The sequence below is a fragment of the Ovis aries genome, chromosome 3, assembly GCF_016772045.2.
Source record: "Ovis aries strain OAR_USU_Benz2616 breed Rambouillet chromosome 3, ARS-UI_Ramb_v3.0, whole genome shotgun sequence".
Classification (NCBI taxonomy): Eukaryota; Metazoa; Chordata; class Mammalia; order Artiodactyla; family Bovidae; genus Ovis; species Ovis aries.
In genome coordinates, this window is record NC_056056.1 from 112,422,475 (window position 1) to 112,445,655 (window position 23,181).

Consider the following 23,181-nt stretch of genomic DNA (forward strand, 5'->3'; position numbering starts at 1 on the left):
TGTTGTCATCAAATGTTACATATATATAGTAGCCATACTTCTTAGGATGTGATTTAAAGCGCTCAGTAAATGCTAATAAAATACCAATTTTACTTTATGAGCACTAAATCATAGTAATCAGTAAAAATTCATCTAGTAAACATAAAACTCTAAGTTTCAGGAAGCTGGGTCATCTGTAGGCCCCTCAAGAAGATACTTAATCATTTACTACATTCTAAGAATTACTGAGCGAAATCATCCTCACCGTTCTTTCCACTTCAGAAAGCATAGGACTCAAAGTGTCCAATTTAAATTAGAATCTTAAGAGTTTCTCAACTGAGAGTTCCTAATAATACTACAAAGATTTCTACATGGTTTTAAATTTTTATTCTCTTCTAAAAAGTCATTTATATAATCCATTTTTCAATACAACAAAATATCTCGACCTTTAATAGACTTTATAACTTAGTTTCCTCTGGTAATAGCATAGCATACAAGATATTCAAAAGATAGGACTTTCCTTAATTTAAACAATTTTTTTTTAATATACTTCACTTATTTGGTTTACCTCAATCTATTCATAAATATTTGACCCCTGCACTTAAAGGATTTCTCAGTGGTTAATTTCCAAAGTGTTATGAGTTCTGCACTTTTACAAAATATTTTAATACATATATTTAATGTAAACGTGTTCTGAAGTATCCTGAGTATAAAGATTGAATTCGTATTTTTTAGTATTACTACCTAAGACATACAACACTACCACAAAAACGGAACTATAAACAATAAATAAGCACGTGAATTTTTTAAAAATAGAAAGCATAATCTCACGTAGGAGAAGAAAACTGAACAAGTGGACACCAAAGTCAACTGAATCCCAGCTTTCACCACCTCCAAGACTACAAGCAGTCTCCGTCAGCATCTGTATCTCTCACTCTTCTAAACCGTCTCAAATCCTGCTTCCAGATTCACCCTGTCCACCTTCATAAGACTATTCAGTGACGTACCACTGCCTACAGAATCGAGTTCAGAATCCCTGGTCTGGCAAGCAGAGACTTGGTCTCTATCTGCCACACTGATCATTAGTCTTATAAACAACATTCAGTTCAGTCGCTCAGTCTTGCTGCGACCCCATGGACCGCAGCACGCCAGGCCTCCCTGTCCGTCACCAACTGCCGGAGCTCACCCAAACCCATGTCCATTGAGTCGGTGACGCCATCCGAACATCTCATCCTCTGTCGTCCCCTTCTCCTCCTGCCCTCAATCCCTCCCAGCATCAGAGTCTTTTCAAATGAGTCAGCTCTTCACGTCAGGTGAACAAAATATTGGAGTTTCAGCTTCAACATCAGTCCTTCCAATGAACACCCAGGACTGATCTCCTTTAGGATGGACTGGTTGGATCTCCTTGCAGTCCAAGGGACTCTCAAGAGTCTTCTCCAACATCTCAGTTCAAAAGCATCAATTCTTCTGCGCTCAGTTTTCTTTATAGTCCAACTCTCACATCCATACATGACCACTGGAAAAACCATAGCCTTGACTAGATGGACCTTTGTTGGCAAAGTAATGTCTCTGCTTTTTAATATGCTGTCTAGGTCGGTCATAACTTTCCTTCCAAGGAATAAACAATACTACCTTCCAATTTTTCTATGTGTTTCCCCCTGAATAAACCCTGTGCAATTAATTCCGCCTTTCACCTTGTCTCTTGCCACCCTCCCTTTCTAGAATGTTCTCCTTGCTCATTTTCAATCCCGTGACCCCATACCCTATTCATGTGTGTTAAGAAACCTTTTCACAACTTGTGTAACTATGCCTTATGTCCCTCATTTGACACTTAGTAAATGCTTATTACTGCCTTATCTATCCATTCCTCTATCTGGTTTTCTTAAAATAAACATAATTCAGACAGACTACATTTTATATCTCTTAACATCCCCTTCACTGGCCACAGCACTTTGTATAAAGACTGCACTCAAAAGAAGCTAACTAATACTATAATACTATCTTAAAAACTAGTGCACACAATTAGGTTTTATACAACACTGCCACCACATACTGACATTTGCTTTATATTTTCAAAGAACTTTCTGGTTTCACTAGATCATACTGTCCCTGTCAAGTAGGCAGGATGAGTATTCTTGTTTATGTATTTTTCATTTGCCTCAATATTTTGAATAGTAAAAATGAGATTCAGAGAAAGTGCAAATCAAAAATTACTCAACAGTGCAGGACTTTTAAAAATGTGTTTTGTTGCCTCGTCTGCCTCTAATTATTTATATTTTTGGAGAAAATGCTGAATACTAATAGTTATATTAACAATAACCATACTAGCTTTTATTTACTGGGTATTTATAATGTACACAGATGTATAAAAAGGAATTTTATAGATATATTATCTCAATTAAAACTCAAGTAAATATTAGGTAGATATTACTACTAATCTTTATTTAAAACGCAAGGAAAATTGGAAACCCTGAGAATGTAACTAAGTGACAAAGCTCAGATTTTAAAACACAACCAAATATCTACAAAGCCCATGTTCTCGTCCACCTCTCTTAGATCTAAACTAACTAGCTTAGGCCATGCAGTTCAAAGGTGATATTTCATTAATAGATAACTCAAAGGTGGACCTCAAGATTAGTTTCGAATAGAGAAAATTTCAACAGTTCACATTGAAATCAGTGGTATTACTGTTTCTAAAATAAGCTAGAATATTTCACCGAAGAAACAATGAAGAAGAATATTGATCTCATTGTGTTTTAAGGAACTTGCTCTAACCTCTCAGTATCAATAGAATTAATAATAAAAAATAAATAAAACTTTAGCAGTACAGTGCAGACATTCCAGTAAAGAATTTAATACTATCTACTTAGATACTAAGTTTAAAAAGATAACAATAAATTTTAAGCAATTCTATCCAGAAAGACAGGTATGATGTAATCAACATGTTAGTGGCAAAGGAAAGTGTTCAGAGATAGACCTCAGTTGCATCATTTAAGCTGTAGCTTTTAGAGAAGATAATTAACTTCCCTGAGCCTATTTCCCTGTCTTTAAAAGTGAGGATAAGCAAATATCTGTTGCAAAGACAGCCTGAAAAAGTGTATACTCAGAAAACAGCAATTGCTATTACTGATATTAATATCATAACCAAAAGATTTAAAAGATTTTAGCCAAAAATGAACCTTCAGGAAGTCCATTAGCTTTAAATAAGAAAATATTTATGGTAAAGTAAATAGTATGTTCCAAGAAAGGCTTTCATCTTTTTTTTTTTTTTGGAAGACATAGTGAAAACAAAATAACCTACCATCAGTTTTCCATTTAAAATCATTGTTACGATAATCTTCTTCATAAACCAAGTTCCGTCCATGTCCATTTTATTCTCTATTAACAAGCTATCATTTTAAAGTTTAACTTTTTTTGACCATTAAAGAAACAAGTTTGAACCAGAAATTCAGGAAAGGGTGGGACCAAGTTAACACAAGTAAGCAAAACTTCATTTTGCTGCCAATCATTACTGATCCTACATTAGAGCCTGAACAAAGAACATTCACTAAATTAAAAGTCACAAACATCTCAATTTAGTAGTGACTTTCAACCTCACAGTAGTATGAAAGAAAAGCTGGCCTCTGCATCATTCCAATATTGTAACTCTGTCAAAGAATCTACCATCTAACAAGCCACACAGCTATCAGCTGGCAACATTTTACCCACTGGCACCTTTACTTTAGGGTACAAACATTTCTAATAAAGAGCCTATAAATCAGTATTTAATGGCATCTTTAAAACTGAAACAGGAAAAATGAAAATGTAATGATCCTTGAGCAAAATGTTTCTATGCGTGACAAAGCATCATTTAATTTACCCCACTGGTTAATTTTTACTTTTTTAATTACTAGAGAAGGTACACTTATAACCACCACCCATACCTAAGTGTTTTAATTTCAGAATACAATTCAATCACAGGCAGCAATACTTATTAAATCTTCACACTTCTATAGAAAGAGTATGTATGGCAACATATATTAATAATTATATCTTAATTCTTTCATTCTGTCTCCAGCTGCACAATTTAAGATTTACAGACATTTAATTTTTTCAATTGTGAATAAACTCTTGATTTCAACAGACAAAGTTTCTTGAGGAAAACACGAACACAAACTATTATATCAATATATGGCCAGGGAAGCAAGGAAAAAGGGTAGGATAGGGTGGAAGTGGCAGAAAACTGGGTTATGCTTCAACAAGCTTTAAACTACCTATAATTTTTATATCGACTTTTTGGAAGTTCGTTTTAAACACATTTTAAAAATAAAATGATGGCTTAAATCAAACACTTCCCAAGATAGATGGTAGTACCTTATTATGCTGTATTTGAATCACTCACCAAAATTCGGTCAGGTTCTCCATCTGCCAAACTTGCCTCCATAGTGAAAGAAGACAGGTTTACACTTCTCTTTCCATTAATGTTTAGCCATCCTGTAAACTTGGAAATCCTAGAAGAAGAAAATTATACACATTAGTTCTGGTATAAAACTGTGATAAGTGGAGACTGAAACATCAAGTATACAAGGATGGATATATCATTTTAGGCTGAGCTAATCAGGAAAAATCAATAATGGAGAAACAGATTTTGACATGGGCCTTGAACAATGGTAAAAGTTCAGAAAAAAATGAACGACAATATTCCAAGTGAAGAGGAAAAGCAAGAGCCAGGTTGAATATATGAGACTGTTCAAAATTTGAAAAGATGCTTAAACCTACTTATAATTGAGGAAATAAAATTAGATTCTTTTTCATTATTACACTGGCAAAAACTAAAGTATGCTACCATCCAATGTTGGCACAAATGTAGGAAAACAGATGTTCTCAAACACTTTTGTGAATAGAATATAAATGGAAACAATTTAGGAGAGGACAATTTAATGAGAGAACATAATATATAAAAAACTTTGTGCTTCTGAATTTTTCATTTTTACAATGAATATCTATTATTTTTATACTTATTTTTATTTTTAAAAGTGTTAGAATTATGTCTTCACAAGCCTTTTCCTTTGAGCTTTTTGACTAACAAAGCCTCCAAGATGAACTCCTATAATAATTATATATATCCAGAAGTCTCTAATAATCTAATAATTCTTTCTTAAAACAATTAACAAAATTAAAACCAAGAAATAGGTAGATTTCTAGTCATTTCTTGGAGTTCCAAATCATTTTCTTGTTTTTGCAAGTATAAAAGGCTGCGCTGAAATATAAATACAGGATGACCATCCTGTGCATACAAGTCAGCATCTTTCTCCAGCCAACCCTGTCACTGTCCAATGGGCTCACAAAGTTGCCATGGTGGGAGGGATGAAGGTTATGCATGGGCTCAGCAGCATGACCCTCCACTCACCAAGACAAATTTGGCTACTGCCACTGCTGAGTGCCAAATCTGCAAGAGACCTACACTGAGTCCCCAGTATGGCACTGTTCCCTGGGGTGATCAGCCAGCTACCTGTGACAAGTTGATTACACTGGACTTCTGTCTCCCCTGATGGCTCAGATGGTAAACAATCTGGCTGCAGTGGGGGAGACCCAGGTTCGATCCCTGGGTCAGGAAGATCCTCTGGAGAAGAGAATGGCAACCCACTCCAGTATTCTTGCCTGGAGAATTCTAAGGACAGAGGAGCCGGAGCCTAGAGGGCTACAGTCCATGTGGCCACAAAGAGTTAGACAAGACTTAGCAATTAACACACTATCATGGAAGGGGCAGTGCTTTATTCTAGCTGAAACAGATACTTACTCTGTGTATAGATTTGCCTTTCCTGCACAGAATGCTTCTGCCAAAACTACTATCCATAGACTTACAGAATGCCTTATCGACTTCCTCCTACTATTCTATAAAGCACTGCTGCTGATCAAGGAACTCATTTCACAGCAAAAAAAAAAAAAAAAGTGTGGCAATGGCCCAAGGAATTCACTGGTCTTACTATAATCTCTATCATCCTAAAACAGCTGGTTTGATAGAACAGTGGCATGACCTTTTCAAGACTGATCCAGAACACCAGCCAGGTGGCAATACCTTGCACGCCTGGGCAAAGATCCCCCAAAAGTTCTATGTACTATGAACGTCCAATATATGGTGCTGCTTCTTGCATAGCCAAGATTCACAGGTCCAAGAATCAAAGAAGGAAACAGAAGTGACATCATTTATTGGCCCACAAGCAAAATTTTTATTATCATCACAATGTTGTTTTAGTTTCTGGTGTACAGCAAAGTCATTCAGATATAAAGATACACACACACACACACATATTCTTTTCTGTTATGGCTTATTAGGGGATGTTGACTATACCTCCTTCTGCTATACAGTAGGGCTTGGTTGTTTATCCAGTTTATATAAAGTAGTTTGTATCTGCTAAGCTCAAACTCCTCATTTATCCGTCCCCCATTCCCTTTCCCGGTTTAGTAACTGTAAGTTTGTTTTCTGTATCTGTGAGTCTGTTTCTGCTTCGTAAGTAAGTTCATGTCCTGTTTTAGATTTCACATATAGGTGGCATCAGATGGTTATTTCTTTCTCTTTCTGACTTGCTTCACTTAGCGTGATAATCTTTAGGCCCACCCATGATGCTGCAATGGCATTATTTCATTCTTTTTTACAGCTAAGCAGTGTTCCATCGTGTATATATACCACCTCTTCTTTACCCCTTCATCAGTGGATGGACGTTTAGGTTGCTTCCATGTCTTGGCTGTTGCAAAATGTAATTAGAGTTTTCTCCATACACATATCCAGGAGGAGCATCCCTGGATCATATGGTAATTCTGCTTTTAGTTTTCTGAGGAACCTCCATACTGTTTTCCATAGTGGCTACAGCAACTTACATTCTCATCAACAGCGCAGGTGGGTTCCCTTTTCTCCAGCATTTCTTATTTGTAGACTTTTCTTTAGCAATGGTCAATCTGACCAGCATGAGGTGGTACCTCACTGTAGTTTTGATTTGCATTTCTCATACTTAGTGATGCTGACCATTTTTTCAGTGTCTATTAGCCATCTGTATGCCTTCTTTGGAGAAATGTCTGTTTAGGTCTTCTTCTCATTTTTTGTTTGGGTCGGTTTTTTTGTTACTGAGTTGTTGTCAGCAGTTTGCATACTTTAGAAACTAGGCCCTTTTTGGTCGAATTGTTCACAAATATTTTCCCTAGTCCCTAGGTTGCCTTTTCACTTTATTTACGGTTTCCTTTGCTGTGCAAAAGCTTACAAGTTTGATTAGGTTCCAGCTGTTTATTTTTGCTTTTATTTCTATAGTCCTGGGAGACTGACCTAAGAAAACATTGGTAAAAATTATGTCAGAGTATGTTTTGCCTGTATTCTCTTCTAGGAGTTTAATGGTGTCATGTCTTACATTGAAGTCTTGAGGCCATTCTGAGTTTGTTTTAGCGTGTGGTGTGAGGATGTGCTCTAACCTCACTGCCGTGCACGCGGCTGTCACGCTCTCCGGCGCCACTCACTAGTAAAACGCTGCTGTCTCCTCTTCCCATGGCCTTTGCTCTGCTGGTCTAGAGGTCTTAGTCCCAAAGGAAGGAACGCTTCCACTGAACTGGAAGTCAAGCCTGCCACCTGGCCCCTTTAAGCTTCCTGTGCCTCTGAATCAGTGGGCAAAGAGGGAACTTACTCTGCTGGCCTGAGTAATTGACTCTAATTATCAAGGGGAGATGGGACCACAATGCCACAGTGGTGCTAAGGAGAGTATGTCTGGTTACTGGAAATCCCTAAGGGCATCTCTTAGTACTATCACCTCTTCTGATTAAATTCAACAGAAAACTTCAATAGCCCAACCTAGGCAGAACTACTACTGACTCAAACCCTTCAGAAACAGTTTGGGTCACTCTACCAGTAAAGGACTATGGCTATCTGAGGTGCATGCTGAGAGCAAAGGAATACAAAAAGGGCAGTGGAAGAAGGAATCTATAAACCTCAGATCCCACTACATTACCAGTTATTGTTATGAGTATTTTTCCTTATTTTATTATGAAGGTTGTATATGGTGTGTTATATATGCTGTGTCGGAGAAGGCAATGGCACTCCACTCCAGTACTCTTGCCTGGAAAATCCCATGGATGGAGGAGCCTGGTGGGCTGCAGTCCATGGGGTCGCTGAGGGTCAGACACGACTGAGCAACTTCACTTTCACTTTTCATTTTCATGCATTGGAGAAGGAAATGGCACCCCACTCCAGTGTTCTTGCCTGGAGAATCCCAGGGACGGGGGAGCCTGGTGGGCTGCCGTCTATGGGGTCGCACAGAGTCGGACACGACTGAAGTGACTTAGCTTAGCTTATATGCTGTGTATATTCATCAAATAACTGGTTTCTTCTCTCTTCTTATCATATAACACAAGATACACTGACTTTACATCATAGTAGTTAATTACTCTTAACTTTATATCAATATTTAACTTATAGGATATAAAGGAGAGTGAACGTCATCCAAGGACTTTGCAACCTGCCCTGCAATTTCAGGCTTGCCAGCCCCCACAAGCACGTGAGCCAATTCCTTAAAATAAATCCATCTCCTTATTCCCTTCTTTCTTTCTGTATATATGTTTATCTAATTCGTTCTGTTTCTCCAGAGAAACCTGACTGATAAAATAAGCATGTGTGTATTCATATCTTATCCATAGAGACATAGCTATATTTATCTCATTGTTCATTCTCACCACCTTCCATATGCTCCTCTGTATCTCCTCTTCCACAAAAGCTAGAAGGATGAGAACTCCATTTTACAAATCTTTAATCCCAGAATTCTGTATGTGATTCACAGTCCGCAAATGCAATGAATTTACGCAGCATTTGGAAGGCAGAAGAGAGACAGAAACAAAGCCATTCTTCTGAATGCAGTAGCCACCTGGACTGTGACAGATATGAGGTTTCACAGTAATCACCGAATGCTCCCTGCCAGCTCCCTATGTTGGCACTACCCACAAGCCACAGCAGCAGCAGCAGTGAAAGCTGACAACAGTCTTTCAAGCTCCACACCTACAGCTTTCCCAATAAATTTTAAGACTCTAATTCCCCTTACTAGTTTTCCTTTTGCTTTAAGTATCTATAGTGATTTGTTTTCCTCAATGAACCTGGCCTGACAAGAGTTTTTTAAAACTAATAATGAAAATATATTGTTTATTAGATAGTAATCAGTGTGGAGAAGAAAAATTAGGAAGGGAGCAATTATATGACATGCACAGTAACAGGGAGAATTTTAGATAAGAACGAATCTGAGTCCAAGATCTCAGTAACATGAGGGGGTGAGCTGCTCAAGTACCTAGAAGACCCTTCCAGGCAGAAGAGGAAACAGCAAACACAAAGACCCTAAGGCAGGAGCATGAGGCTTGTTTAAAGAGCAGCAAAGAGAGCCTTTCCTGGTGCTCCCAACTCAGTGGGTGTGAGTGTGATACCTGGTTGGGGAATAAGATCCCACATGCTGTGCAGCATGGCCAGGAGATTTTAAAAAAACAGAAAAAGGTTTTTGAATTGGTTAACAAAGCAAAATTCACATTATGTAGGCTATAGGCACACACCCAAAATAATACAAATGGTACTTTATAATGCAAAAGGTGAGAGTACAGAATAAAGATAAAATATTTTAAAAATAAGATAAAGAACATCAAGAAGACTAATATGGCAAGTGGAATAAGGAAAAGAGCAATGAGTAATAAGAGCAGAAAGATAACCATGTCCCAAATTGCCAACAGCCTCATAAGACAGAAGCGCTCTGGCTCACTTACATGCTGAATGAGATGGGGAGTTACCTGTTGAAAAGAGAGCAGAGAAGTAACAGAATCTGACTTATGCAGGATTCCTCTGGCTACCGGCTAAGAAAACATTAGCAACTGGAAGACCACTGCTATAATGCAGGCGTGTGCCAGAACAGCAGCAAGAAATGTGGCAAATAGTGTTAAATTATTTAAATATTTTGCATATGGAGTCAAAAGGATCTGTTAATGAACAGATACAGGATGTGACTTTAACGAGAGAGACAGAAGTATGCGTGGGGGAGTAAGACCTAGATGGTCTGTGTCCTGAGCAAAGAGAAGAATGAAACTGCCACTAACATATGCTGAGTACATTATAGGAAGACTTGAGGAGGAAAGGGCTGAGTATCACAGCTCCTTTGGGATGTATTTACTGTGAGAAACTAGTTAGATGAATAGAGATATCAACTGGATATAGTCAGACCTACGACAGTGAGGTTAAGAAGTCCGGGTAGAAATGTAAACTGAGAGTCAGCATATAGATGAATTTAAAACTACAAGACTAGTGAGATCTCCTTGGGAATCAGTGTAGGCAGAAAAGAGGACAGAGTTCAGAGCTTTGGGGTATTCAATATTAAAGAATCAATATTTATAGAATGAATAAATCCCAATTTTTGCTTTTCAATTTTCAGATCTACTCAATATAATTATTTTATGTAAAAACAAAATCACTCTATATAAAAAGCTAAAACAATTTTGAAAAGAAGACCAAAGCTGAAGGTATCATGCTCCCTGACTTTAGACTATACTAAAAAGCTACAGTAATCAAAACAGCGTGGTATTGCCACAAAAACAAACACATAAATCAACAAAATAGGGAGCCCTTAAAAAAACCCACTCAACTGCAGTTAATTAACACAACAGAGGAGGCAAGAATATACAATAGGGAGAAGACAATCTCTTCAATAAATGGTGCTGGGAAAACTAGACAGCTACATGTAAAAGAATAAAATCAGAATATTTCCTTACACCATATACAAAAAAAACAAAACACAACTTTCAAAGTGGATTAAAGATCCTGATGTTAGACCAAAAACCATGAAAACTCCAAGAAGAAAACATAAGCAGAATACTCTTTGACATAAATCCATAAATATTTTTTGGATATATCTCCCAAGGCAAAGGAAATGGAAGCAAAAATAAACAAATGGGACCTAATTAAATTTAAAAAGCTTATGCACAGAAAAGGAAACCACTGACCAAAGGAAACGACAACCTACAGGATGGGAGGAATTATTTGTAAATGATATGATCAATAAACGGTTAAAAAGCTCATGCAGCTCAATACCACAAAAAATAATACCATCCAATTAAAACCTGAGCAGAAGACCTGAATAGACATTTTTTCCAAAAAAGACATACAGACGGCCAATTGGCACATGAAAATATGCTGAACACTGCAAATCATCAGGGGAATGAATGCAAGTCAAAACCACAACAAAATACAACCTCACAATCTGTGAGAATGGCTCTTACCAAAAAACCCCACAAATTCCAGATGCAGATGAGGATGTGGAGAAAAGGGAACGCTTCCATTCCCACGGCTGGTGAGAATGTAAACTGGGGCAGTCGCTATGAAAGATAGTATGGAGGTTCCTCAAAAAACTAAAAATGGAACTACTATGTGATCCAGCAATCCCAGTCCTGAATATATACCCAAAGAAAATACTAATTGAAAAGATACATGCACTCCCATGTTCATTGCGGCATTACTTATAACAGCCAAGATGCGGAAGCAACTTGAGTGCCCATCAACAGATGAATGGGTAAACATATGAGATTATATATCTATCTATATACATGATATATATATATCTGTATCTTAATTTTTCTCTCTCTCTCTCTATATATATATATATACATATATACACACACACACACACATTGAAATGTTACTTAGCCATAAAAAGGATGAAAGTCTGCCATCTGCAGCAAAACGGATGAACCTAGAGAATATCTTGCTCACTGAAATGTCAGAGAAAGACAAACACTGTGTAACATCACTTATGTGTGGAATCGGAAAAATAATATAAATAAATTTTAATGCAAAACAGAAAGAGACTCACAGCTAGAGAAAACAAATCTGTGGTTGTCAAAGGGGAGAGGTAAGGGAGAAAAAAACAAGTTAGTGGTTTGGGTTTAACAGATACAAACTAACAACACAGATATACTGTATAGCATACAGGATTATAGCTATTATCTTATAATAACCTAGGATGGAATATAATCTGCAAAATACTGAATCACTACGCTATACTCCTGAATCTGGGCGCTTCCCCTGTGGCTCAGTGGTAAAGAATCCGCCTGCCAATGCAGCAGATACAGGTTCAATCCCTGGGTTGGGAATAGCCCCTGGAGAAGCAAACGGAAACCCACTCTAGTATTCTTCCCTGAGAAATCCCATGGACAGAGGAGCCTGGAAGGCCACAGTCCATAGGGTCACAAAAGACTCAGACACAACTCAGGAAGTGAACAACAATACTTGAACCTAATATAATATTGTAAATCAATTATACTTTAAGAAAAAAATAAATTAGGGAGCAGGAAAAGAAAGATAATTGCCCTAAATTCCTCACAGTTGAAACTAGAGCGCTGAGATGCTACTAACATGTCAAGAAACAAGTTTTTAGTATTTTCTTTGAAATCAAAGACTATAACTGAAAATGTATAATGAAAAATCCTAGAGGGAGTGGGTGACTGACTGGAAGCTTAAAGTATAAGCAGACTTGTTTCCCCCTCTTTTAAGAGTTTAAAGCTAATCTGAGAATAAAAAGTACAGTTTAAAAGTTAAACCAGTGATTAAACACAGCCTGGTGGCAGCAGGCTCTAGGGAGCAGGCCTGGAGAGAAGCAAGGCAGTCTCCTATTGTAACTCTTCCTAAACAGTGTATGTTGCTTCTATAACCAAAAAGAATGCCTAAGTTTCCTGTAAAATAGTACAGTGCATCACAGTCCTGAAGACGTCTTTCTCCAAACTGCCAAGCTAAAGCTAGGCCTGCATCCTAATTTAAACATAATTACTAGCTGGATTCAAGTTTAAAGACTCTGCTCCCTCTTTTGTTCCTTTGTTATCAGTACTCTAGATATGCTTTGGGGGTACTGGTGCCTCACTGTCTACCCTTAAACTAACAGAGTTCCTAGAGGAAAAAAATGTATAAAAATCTTCTCTATTCTGGGCTTGAACTGTTATTCCAGTCACAGAAAAAATGAAGGAGCATCTACTAAGCAAGACTGATGAATTTAACATATGTCATTGAACCATAATAACTTCTTGACACTGGTGAATGATGGCTGTCTCTGAAGGCAGTTACAAGCTGTATAGATTAGATTGTGGCTCCTATCTCACAGGATGCTATTTTGTCTTGTTAAATGCTTAAGTTATAAAAACAAACATTCTTTAAAGCAAGACTGTCTATCAATGAATATACCATACATCTAAAGATTAGCACTGCGTTCCTAACACTGGAAACTGGGATTAAATTCAATAATCTTAACTTCATTCACTGCCAATTTGATTTTTAAAAAAAGATTGCAAATAAGAGTAATTTGGTCTAGTTAGTCTGAACTAATGTACAGTATTTATAGTAGATTAAATCCTAAAGGAAAGTCTAATATAATGAGAAATTAATTATACAAATGTGCACATCCCCAAAAGCTAGCACCAACATGTAATTCATAAGGAGTTTGAAATGTGTATATATGTGCGCGTGCACACCTGCACACACACACACACACACACACACACACGATTGCTTTATTAGAGCAGCTTATCCAAATGGCTTTCAAAGCAGTGTAGTACATATTTTTCATGAAATGTATTCATACTTTGGCACCTATGAGTTATGTTAAGATGTTTTCCATTCTAAAAATAACAACAAGAATGATAGTGATGGTTCCAATGGAAGACTGAGAGGCAAGCAAGAAGCTGGAAAGGGCAAGAGGGAAGCATGGTCAGAGTGTAAAAGTCAAATTACCCTACTGTGGCTGTACAACCCTAGGGAGACAGATGAGAAAGATGCGTCAGGGAGACACAGAGAGAGAAGAAATAGTCTGAGCTGTCAGACCATGTCTTGGAAAAGAGAAAGGCATGGTAAATTACCGAAAGATATAAAGTTGAAAGGAGAGAAAAAATCTAGATGACTCCTCTTATCTGGATTTCTCTGGAGTATGAGGTATATAGGCATTTTCAAGCACTGCCCCTCCTACAATACCCTCATTAAAAGTACCTCATTTCACAAACATGAGGCTTCCCTGGTGGCTCAGACGGTAGAGAATATGAATGCAGTGCAGGAGACCCGGTCGATCCCTGGGTTGGAAAGATCCCCTGGAGAAGGGAATGCCGATCCACTCAAGTATTCTTGCCTGGAAAATTCCACTGACAGAGGAGTCTGGCAGGCTACAGTCCATGGGGTTGCAAAGAGTCGGCAGTGACTGAGCCACTTTCACATGTGTGTCTATTTCATAAAGTCACTATAATCTAGTTTGCATTTATCTGCTGCTGCTGCTGCTAAGTCCCTTCAGTCGTGTCCGACTCTGTGTGACCCCAGTGACGGCAGCCCACCAGGCTCCCCTGTCCCTGGGATTCTCCAGGCAAGAACACTGGAGTGGGTTGCCATTTCCTTCTCCAATGCATGAAAGTGAAAAGTGAAAGGGAAGTCGCTCAGTCGTGTCCGACTCTTAGCGACCCCATGGACTGCAGCCCACCAGGCTCCTCTGTCCATGGGATTTTCCAGGCAAGAGTACTGGAGTGGGGCCTAACAACACATTAAAGCCCAATCAATTAGTTAAATTCTGAACTAGAAAGGCATCCAAATACTTTTTATATCTCTGATTTGGCAAATTCATTAAACAGTCCAACTAGATGCACTCTTTTAGATAGATGTATGTCTGTGTGTATTTCAGATATATTTGGTCTTCATCCACCGTTCCTTGTTCACAGCTCCCAAAACCTTTGGAATTTTCTGAGCACAAAAAAGGGGGGTGGTGGCAGATAATATTTGATCTCTCGTCCTCAGTCCCTGAAAACTCTGCAGGGAAGGTGACTTTTGGATCTCACCCAAAGGTAGGGGCTGGTTGCCAAAAGAAGCGACCATGTGAATAGAGGGTTGGAACTTTCAGTCCCACCCCTTGATCTTCAGGGAGGAGAGAAGGGCTTGAGGTTGAATCAACTACCAGTGGCCAGTGATTCAGTCAATCATTACTATGTAATAATGCCTCCATAAACACTCCAAAGAACAGCTTTTTGGACCCCTTTTTTCCAGAGAGCTTCCACCTCTGGGAAACAGGCTCTTTGTCGTGCTACCATGCTGAGCCCCAAGCTTCACAAGAACAGAAACTCCTTCATTCAGGACCCTGTGCCATGTATATGTTCATCTGACTGCTGATTCATATCCTTAGATATTCATTTATAATACATCACTAATCTAGTAAGGAAACATATTTTTTAGTCCTGTGAGCCATTCTAGCAAACCAGTCAAACCCAACAATGGGGCATGGGCCAGACGTTCAGATGGCGCTTGGACGTGCATCTGGCATCTGAAGTGGGCGATGGGCCTGTGGGACCGAGCCCTCTCCCTGTGGAATCTGACTCTATTTCCAGGTATGCAGAATTAGAAATCAGGAGAATTCTCAGATGTCCTGCTGCTGCCGAAGAATTAATTGCTTGCTGGATTGGGGAAGCCTACACACATACATGATGGCATCAGGTCTGGGAGACCTTTTCCATCCATACAAGTGACAACAGTTACTAATAAAAAGCACAAAGAAAAAGTTAGTAAAGATTTTCTTGATTTGTTGCTTTAAAAAATACACACTGTTGATGTGAAGTACAGACAAAATGATATTGTAAGCATTTTGCCCAGAGGATAACCAGGAAACCACTACTACCAAATTTCTGACAAGGGACAAAACAAAGCTCCATATACTCAAAGCTATGGTTTTTCCAGTATTCACGTACAGATGTAAGAGTTGGACCATAAAGAAGGCTGAGTGCCAAAGAATTGACGCTTTTGAACTGTGGTGCTAGAGAAGGTTCTTGAGAGTCCCTTGGACTGCAAGGAGATCAAACCAGTCAATCCTAAAGGAATCAGCCCTGAATATTCATTGGAAGGACTGATGCTGAAGCTCCAATACTTCAGCCATCTGATGCAAAGAACTGACTAATTGGAAAACACCCTGCTGCTGGGAAAGACTGAAGGCAGGAGGAGAAGGGAGCAGCAGAGGATGAGATGGCTGGATGGCATCACTGACTCAATGGACATGAGTTTGAGCAAACTCTGCAGATAGTGGAGGGCAGGGAAGCCTGGTGTGCTGCAGTCCACAGGGTCACAAAGAGTTGGACATAACTTAGCGATTGAACAATAAGAAAACAAATTCCATTTCCCATTATGTCTGGACCAACCGCTAATATACATAATTCATAAAATATATGGTTTATAAACTCTTATTATCTGTTGTTGCTTCACCATCATTCATATGTCCTTTTTAGGACTCAAAACACATTCGTTCCCCCAAGGTCCTTGCTAAGCCCTTTATATTGAAAAAAAATTAACTACCAGAAGTAAAATATATAAATAAACCCAATCAGTATGAACAAGCGAGAAGGCAATGGCACCTCACTCCAGCACTCTTGCCTGGAAAATCCCGTGGACGGAGGAGCCTGGTGGGCTGCAGTCCATGGGGTCGCTAGGAGTCGGACACAACTGAGCGACTTCACTTTCACTTTTCACTTTCATGCACTGGAGAAGGAAATGGCAACCCACTCCAGTGTTCTTGCCTGGAGAATCCCAGGGACGGGGGAGCCTGGTGGGCTGCCGTCGCTGGGGTCGCACAGAGTCGGACGCGACTGAAGCAACTTAGCAGCAGCAGCAGTATGAACAAAGAGTCTTTTGTAAACATTTACAATCTAAAGGCCTTTCTTAAACAGTCTATTTTTAACTCAGGTTTATACTGTTTTTTAGGTTCATTTATTTGCTTTTAGATTTAGTCACAAACAAAACTAGTTTAATTATCTTCCAAATTGATATATAATTCTACAAAAGAATAAAGCAAAAAGGAACAACTGAAATAATACTAAATTATTGTACAGCTTATGATTTTTCTTAAAAATGGGTTTGGAAGGGGAACAGGTTAGAAAATTAGTTTTCTAGTTTGAAGATAAAGTTGTTTTTGTTTTTTTAGTTTGAAGATAAATTTTGATTAGAGTAAGATTCTACCACATATACAAAACACTGGACATTTTGCAGAGTTGGATACAGAGAAGAAATTATTTGTGAATGACAGAACATAACTCAAAGTCGTCTAAGCTTCCCTAGAGATATCAAGCCAACCTACAGAAAGCTGCACTAAGACCTCCCTTACTGTACATTCCTAATTCCCCTTTATTACTGAACATCCCTCTTTCCCCTTTAAAACTTGAAGGCAAGAAAAAAATCATTCCAAAGTAAACTATGTAGCTCCATGTGTTTTAAAAGAGATCAGTTCAGTTTAGTTCAGTTGCTCAGTCGTGTCCGACTCTTTGCGACACATAGACTGCAGCCCGCCAGGCCTCCCTGTCCATCACCAGCTCCGGGGGTTCACTCAGACTCATGTCCATTTAGTTGGTGATGTCGTCAAACAATTTCCTCCTCTGTCATCCCCGTCTCCTCCCACCTTCAATCTTTCCCAGCATCAGGGTCTTTTCAAATGAGTCAGTTCTTCGCATCAGGTGGCCAAAGTACTGCAGTTTCAGCTTCATCATCAGTCCTTCCAATGAATATTCAGGACTGATTTCCTTTAGGATGGACCAGTTGGATCTCCTTGCAGTCCAAGGGACTCTCAAGAGTCTTCTCCAGCACCACAGTTCAAAAGCATCAATTCTTTGATGCTCAGCTTTCTTTATAGCCCAACTCTCACATCCACAAATAATTATTGGAAAAACCATTGTTTAACTAGACGGACTTTTCTTGGCAAAGAAATGTCTCTGCTTTTTACATGCTGTCTAGGTTGGTCATAACTTTTCTTCCAAGGAGCAAACGTCTTTTAACTTCATGGCTGCAATCACCATCTGCAGTGATTTTGGAGTTCAAAAAAATAATGTCTGACACTGCTTCCACTGTTTCCCCATCTATTTGCCATGAAGTGTTGGGACCAGATGCCATGATCTTCATTTTCTCAATGTTGAATTTTAAGTCAGCTTTTTCACTCTCCTCTTTCACTTTCATCAGAGGCTCTTTAGTTCTTCTTTGCTTTCTGCCATAAGCAGAGTGTCATCTGCATATCTGAAGTTATTGGTATTTTTCCTACCAATCTTGATTCCAGCTTGTGCTTCTTCCAGTCCAGCGTTTCTCATGATGTACTCTGCATAGAAGTTAAACAAACAGGGTGACAATATACAGCCTTGATGTATACTCCTTTTCCAATCTGGAACCAGTCTGTTGTTCCATGTCCAGTTCTAACTGTTGATTCCTGACCTGCATACAGATTTCTCAGGAGGCAGGTCAGGTGATCTGGTATTCCCATCTCTTTAAGAACTTTCCACAGTTTGTTGTGATTCACACAGGCAAAGACTTTGGCATAATCAACAAAGCAGAAATAGATGTTTTTCTGGAACTCTCTTGCTTTTTTGATGATCCAATGGACGTTGGCAATTTGATCTCTTGTTCCTCTGCCTTTTCTAAATCCAGCTTGAACATCTGGAAGCTCATGGTTCACATACTGTTGAGGCCTGGCTTGGGGAATTTTGAGCATTACTTTACTAGCATGTGAGATGAGTGCAATTGTGTGGTAGTTTGAACATTCTTTGGCATTGCCTTTCTTTGGGATTGGAATGAAAACTGACCTTTTCCAGTCCTGTGGCCACTGCTGAGTTTTCAAATTTGCTGGCATATTGATTGCAGCACTTTCACAGCATCATCTTTTAGGATTGAAATAGCTCCACCAGAATTCCATCACCTCCACTAGCTTTGTTCATAGTGATGCTTCTTAAGGCCCACTTGACTTCACATTCCAGGATGTCTGGCTCTAGGTGAGTGATCACACCACAGTGGTTATCTGGGTCATGAAGATCTTTTTTGCATAGTTCTGTGTATTCTTGCCACCTTTTCTTTATATCTTCTGCTTCTGTTAGGTCCATACCATTTCTGTCCTTTATTGTGCTCATCTTTGCATGAAAAGTTCCCTTGGTTGCTCCAATTTTCTTAAGGAGATCTGTAGTCTTTCCCATTCTGTTGTTTTCCTCTATTTCTTTGCACTGATCACTGAGGAAGGCTTCCTTATCTCTCCTTGCTATTCTTTGGAACTCTGCATTCACATGCTTATATCTTTCCTTTGCTCCTTTGCCTTTCCCTTCTCTTCTTTTCATAACTGTTTGTAAAGTCTCCTCAGACAAGCATTTTGCCTTTTTGCATTTCTTTTTCTTAGGGATGGTCTTGAGCACTGCCTCCTGTACAGTGTCATGAATCTCCATCCATATGTTCTTCAGGCACTCTGTCTATCAGATCTAATCCCTTGAATGTATTTGTCTCTTCCACTATATAGTTGTAAGGGATTTGATTTATGTCATACCTGAATGGTCTAGTGGTTTTCCCTACTTTCTTCAAATTTAAGTATGAATTTGGTAATCAGGAGTTCATGATCTGAGCCACAGTTAGCTCCCAGTCTTGTTTTTGCTGACTGAATAGAGCTTCTCCATCTTTGGCTGCAAAGAATATAATCAATCTGATTTCAGTGTTGACTATCTGGTGATGTCCAAGTATAGAGTCTTCTCTGGTATTGTTGGAAGAGAGTGTTTGCCACGACCAGAGTGTTCTCTTGGCAAAACTCTATTAGTCTTTGCCCCGCTTCGTTCTGTACTCCAAGGCCAAATTTGCCTGTTACTGCAGGTGTTTCTTGACTTCCTACTTTTGCATTCCAGTCTCCTATCATGAAAAGGACATCTTTTTGGGGTGTTAGTTCTAGAAGGTCTTGTAGGTCTTCATAGAACCATTCAACTTCAGCTTCTTCAGCATTACTGGTTGGGGCAGTGACTTGGATTACCATGGTATTGAATGGTTTGCCTTGGAAACGATACTGTGATATTGAAAGGTTTGCCTTGGGAAAGAACAGAAATAGCAAAATACAAATGAACTTATTTACAAAACAGAAACAAGCTCACAGAAACTGAAAACAAACTTATGGTTTCCAAAGGGGACAGTGGGAAGGAGGAGATCAGGACTTCAGGATTACCATCTGCACACTGCAATATATAAAATAAGTAAACAAGGACCTACTGTATAGCACAGGGAACTATAGTCAATATCTTGTAATAACCTATAAAGGAAAAGAATCTGAAAAAGAATATACGTATGTATTGAGTATATGTGTGTGTGTGTGACTGAACCGCTTTGCTGTACACTTGAAACTAACATATTATAAATCAATTACAAGAAACAGCAAGATAGCCCAGAGAAATAATAATCAACTCAGTAGCAACCAGACGCCAGCACCCAGTCTGTGGTGTCTAAACAACATTTCTCATTGAAAGAAACCATCGGAAGAAATGGCATATTCCAGATCTAAGACAACAAATACACAAGATGAGCCTTGTATTTCAGAGAGCACGAGAGCTATCAAACACTGCTAGAGTCATATAGTGAAGACTCAGGAGCCAAGCGGAAGGGGCTACCATCGGCCAAACAAGGGACAAGTTAAGTACTGGAAAAAAAAATAATACAGGGATATAGAAGCTTTGAAAAGTAGATTTAAAAACTTGACTAACTGATCTATAAATTTCATTGCACCAACCACATATATTCTTTTCAAATATATATATATATATATATATATATATATATTTCCAAACTTTACTACATACTAAGCGAAAATGTAAATCTCCAATAATTTGCAAAAGGCTGAAAAGATACAGACGGATCTCTGCGCGTAAAGCAATTAAGCTAGAAATCACTAACAAAAGGCGACTAGAAAATCTCCACACATTGTGAAATTGAGAAATAAACCTCTAAATAAGCTATGGATTGAAGAAGTAATCACAGTGGCAATTTAGGGAGCAATAAGGAAAATTAAATTTTTAACTAAGTGATAAAAAACATTATTTGCCAAACTTGAGGTGAGCAGAGAAAATTTACAGCTACAAAAGGCAGTTTGAAAACCAAATCAATAGGCATCTATTTCAAAAAATGTGAAAGGGGAGCAAATCAAACCTACGAAAGTAAAGGATGGAAACAAAAAAGAGCAGACACGAACGACACAGAAACTAGAATACAAGAAAGGAAACCAACAAAGTTAAAAACTCGTTCTTTTAAAAGAGTAAAATTAACGAATGCTAGGCAAGACTGCACAACATGATAAAAGAACAAAAATAACCAATATTGTGATTGATAAAGACAAAATAGCAAATCCTCCAAAGATCAAAAACATTTTAAAAGCAAAACGTAAATACTTTTATACCAATAAACTTGAAAATTTACAACAAATTCCTAGAAAAATTCAGCTTACTGAAACTTCTACAAAAAGAAACTGAAAATAAAAATAGTCCTATTTAAACCATAATTTAAAAAAACTTTGCAACAAAGAAACATTATCTATTATTAATGCATTGGTTTGTATTTTTCTATATCTAGTACTTTGCAGGAAGAATGGTAATTACTATTGGTAATTACAATGACATACTATTGTAACTGTATGCACCATACAAGCAGGTTATATTTGCTGAGATGACAATGGTAAATTTCAGATATTTGGCTTCAAGAACCTAAAAAATTAAAATAACATAAAAGGAACTCACTAGTCTATTAAACCACCAAAACCAAAAATGACAGTTTTGCCTCGCTTCGGTCCTCTACTCATGAACACGTGTGTGTGCTCAGTCGTGTCCAACTCTTTGCGACCCCATGGACTGTAACCTGCCAGGCTCCTCTGTCCATGGGATTTCCCAGGCAAGAATACTGGAGTGGATTGCCATTTCCTTCTCCAGGAGACCTTCCCAAGCCACGGATCAAATCCGGGTCTCCCACATTGCAGCAGATTATTTACCATCTGAGCCACCAGGGAATCCCCTACACACTCTTCTATAAAACAACTCAGAGATAACAACTTTAAACAAAAAGCTGTAAGACCCAAAATAGGGACATTTGTTTTGGAAAGTTTTGTTATGAACTTCCTGGCATAAAGAGACATGACGAATATTTTTAAATGAATGAGTAAACTTGAAAAATACATTCTAATATCACACTAGTTCTAAAAGAAACAAACAGCAGCAACTAGACTCCATTTATCCTCTAGCGCAGAGTTTTTCCTCCTACACAAGAAGGGCAAGAAACACATTCTGAGAATACACATAAGCTTTACGGCAGGAGACCAGTCGTATATAAGAACAGCCCTATTTTATTCACGTTTGTGTGTTTTAGATTCGACAACTCACATTTAAACATGCTAATGAATTAGGCCTTTTTAATAAATTAAACTATTGGTGGGCCAGGGTCTGTTCAGGAGCTGCTCTTCCTCGTCATTACAAGATAACGTGAAAGTAGCAATAGAGCACGTAACATTTTGATGTTACTCTGCTCCAGAAGAAAGCTCTCAAAAGCGTAATGTGCTAGAGCAAAACATTTCCTTCCATCACCTTACTGAACTGCCATTTTCTTCTGAAAATTGTTTCTTGCAGTCTAAGAATGCAACAAGGTTCAAATCTTTCTTACACCCACTAAATCAGCACTTAACAGTGTGAATGATAATATCTGCAACTGTTCATAACATACATCTTGGGTTTTCACAGTAGCCGAAACTCAATTCCTAATTATGCCATGTATGGCTGTAAAGGAGCGTAAATAACAAGACTAACGTTTCTGCCTACTAAAGGAAGTGCATCAAATATGGTGTGTGGCAAATGTGGAGAAACTGCAGCCTTCGTGAACTGCTGGTAGGAATGTAAAATGGTACGGACACTATAGAAAACAGTATGGTGGATCATCAAAAAAATTAAAAATAGAATTACCATCTGATCGAGCCAATTCCACTTCTGGTTATATGCCCAAAGCAACTGAAAGTAGGATCTTAAATAGATATCTGTACACTCATGCTCATAGCATTATTCACAACAGTTACAACAGACGTGTCCACTGATACATGAATGGACATACAATGGAATTTAAGGAATCAGTCTTCAAGGAGAAATTTCTGACACGTACTACAGCATAGATGAAATGTGAGGAGGTTATGCCGAGTGAGATAAGTCAGTCACAAAAACAAACTAACAAAACTGTATGATCTCACTTACATGAGTTACCACAGTAGTCAAAATTACAGAGACAAAGTAGAATGGTGGTCTCCAGGAGCTGGAGGAAGGGGAATTAGGGAGTAACCGTCCAATGAGTACAGAATTTCAGTTCTGCAAGAATGAAGAGTCCTGGGGATGGATGGTGGTAACGGTTGCACAACAATATGA

The 23,181-nt window shown here is 38.4% G+C and overlaps 1 protein-coding gene across 14 annotated transcripts in view; it reads right to left on the bottom strand.

Annotated features, from left to right (window-relative positions):
* OSBPL8 (oxysterol binding protein like 8) overlaps positions 1–23,181 on the bottom strand; it is a 168,604-nt gene that overhangs the window by 100,063 nt on the left and 45,360 nt on the right. For 10 of the 14 annotated variants that reach the window (XM_042246538.2, XM_042246535.2, XM_042246539.2 and 7 more), the window contains one exon: positions 4,361–4,469. Coding sequence is in view for 6 of the 14 variants with exons in the window: in XM_042246533.2 (XP_042102467.1) it covers positions 4,361–4,469 (109 nt within the window). In the remaining 8 variants the exon portion in view is untranslated. Of the gene's footprint in view, positions 1–4,332; positions 4,470–23,181 lie in introns of all 14 variants that reach the window. The other 4 variants (XM_042246537.2, XM_060412463.1, XM_060412461.1 and 1 more) reach the window with 1 other exon arrangement.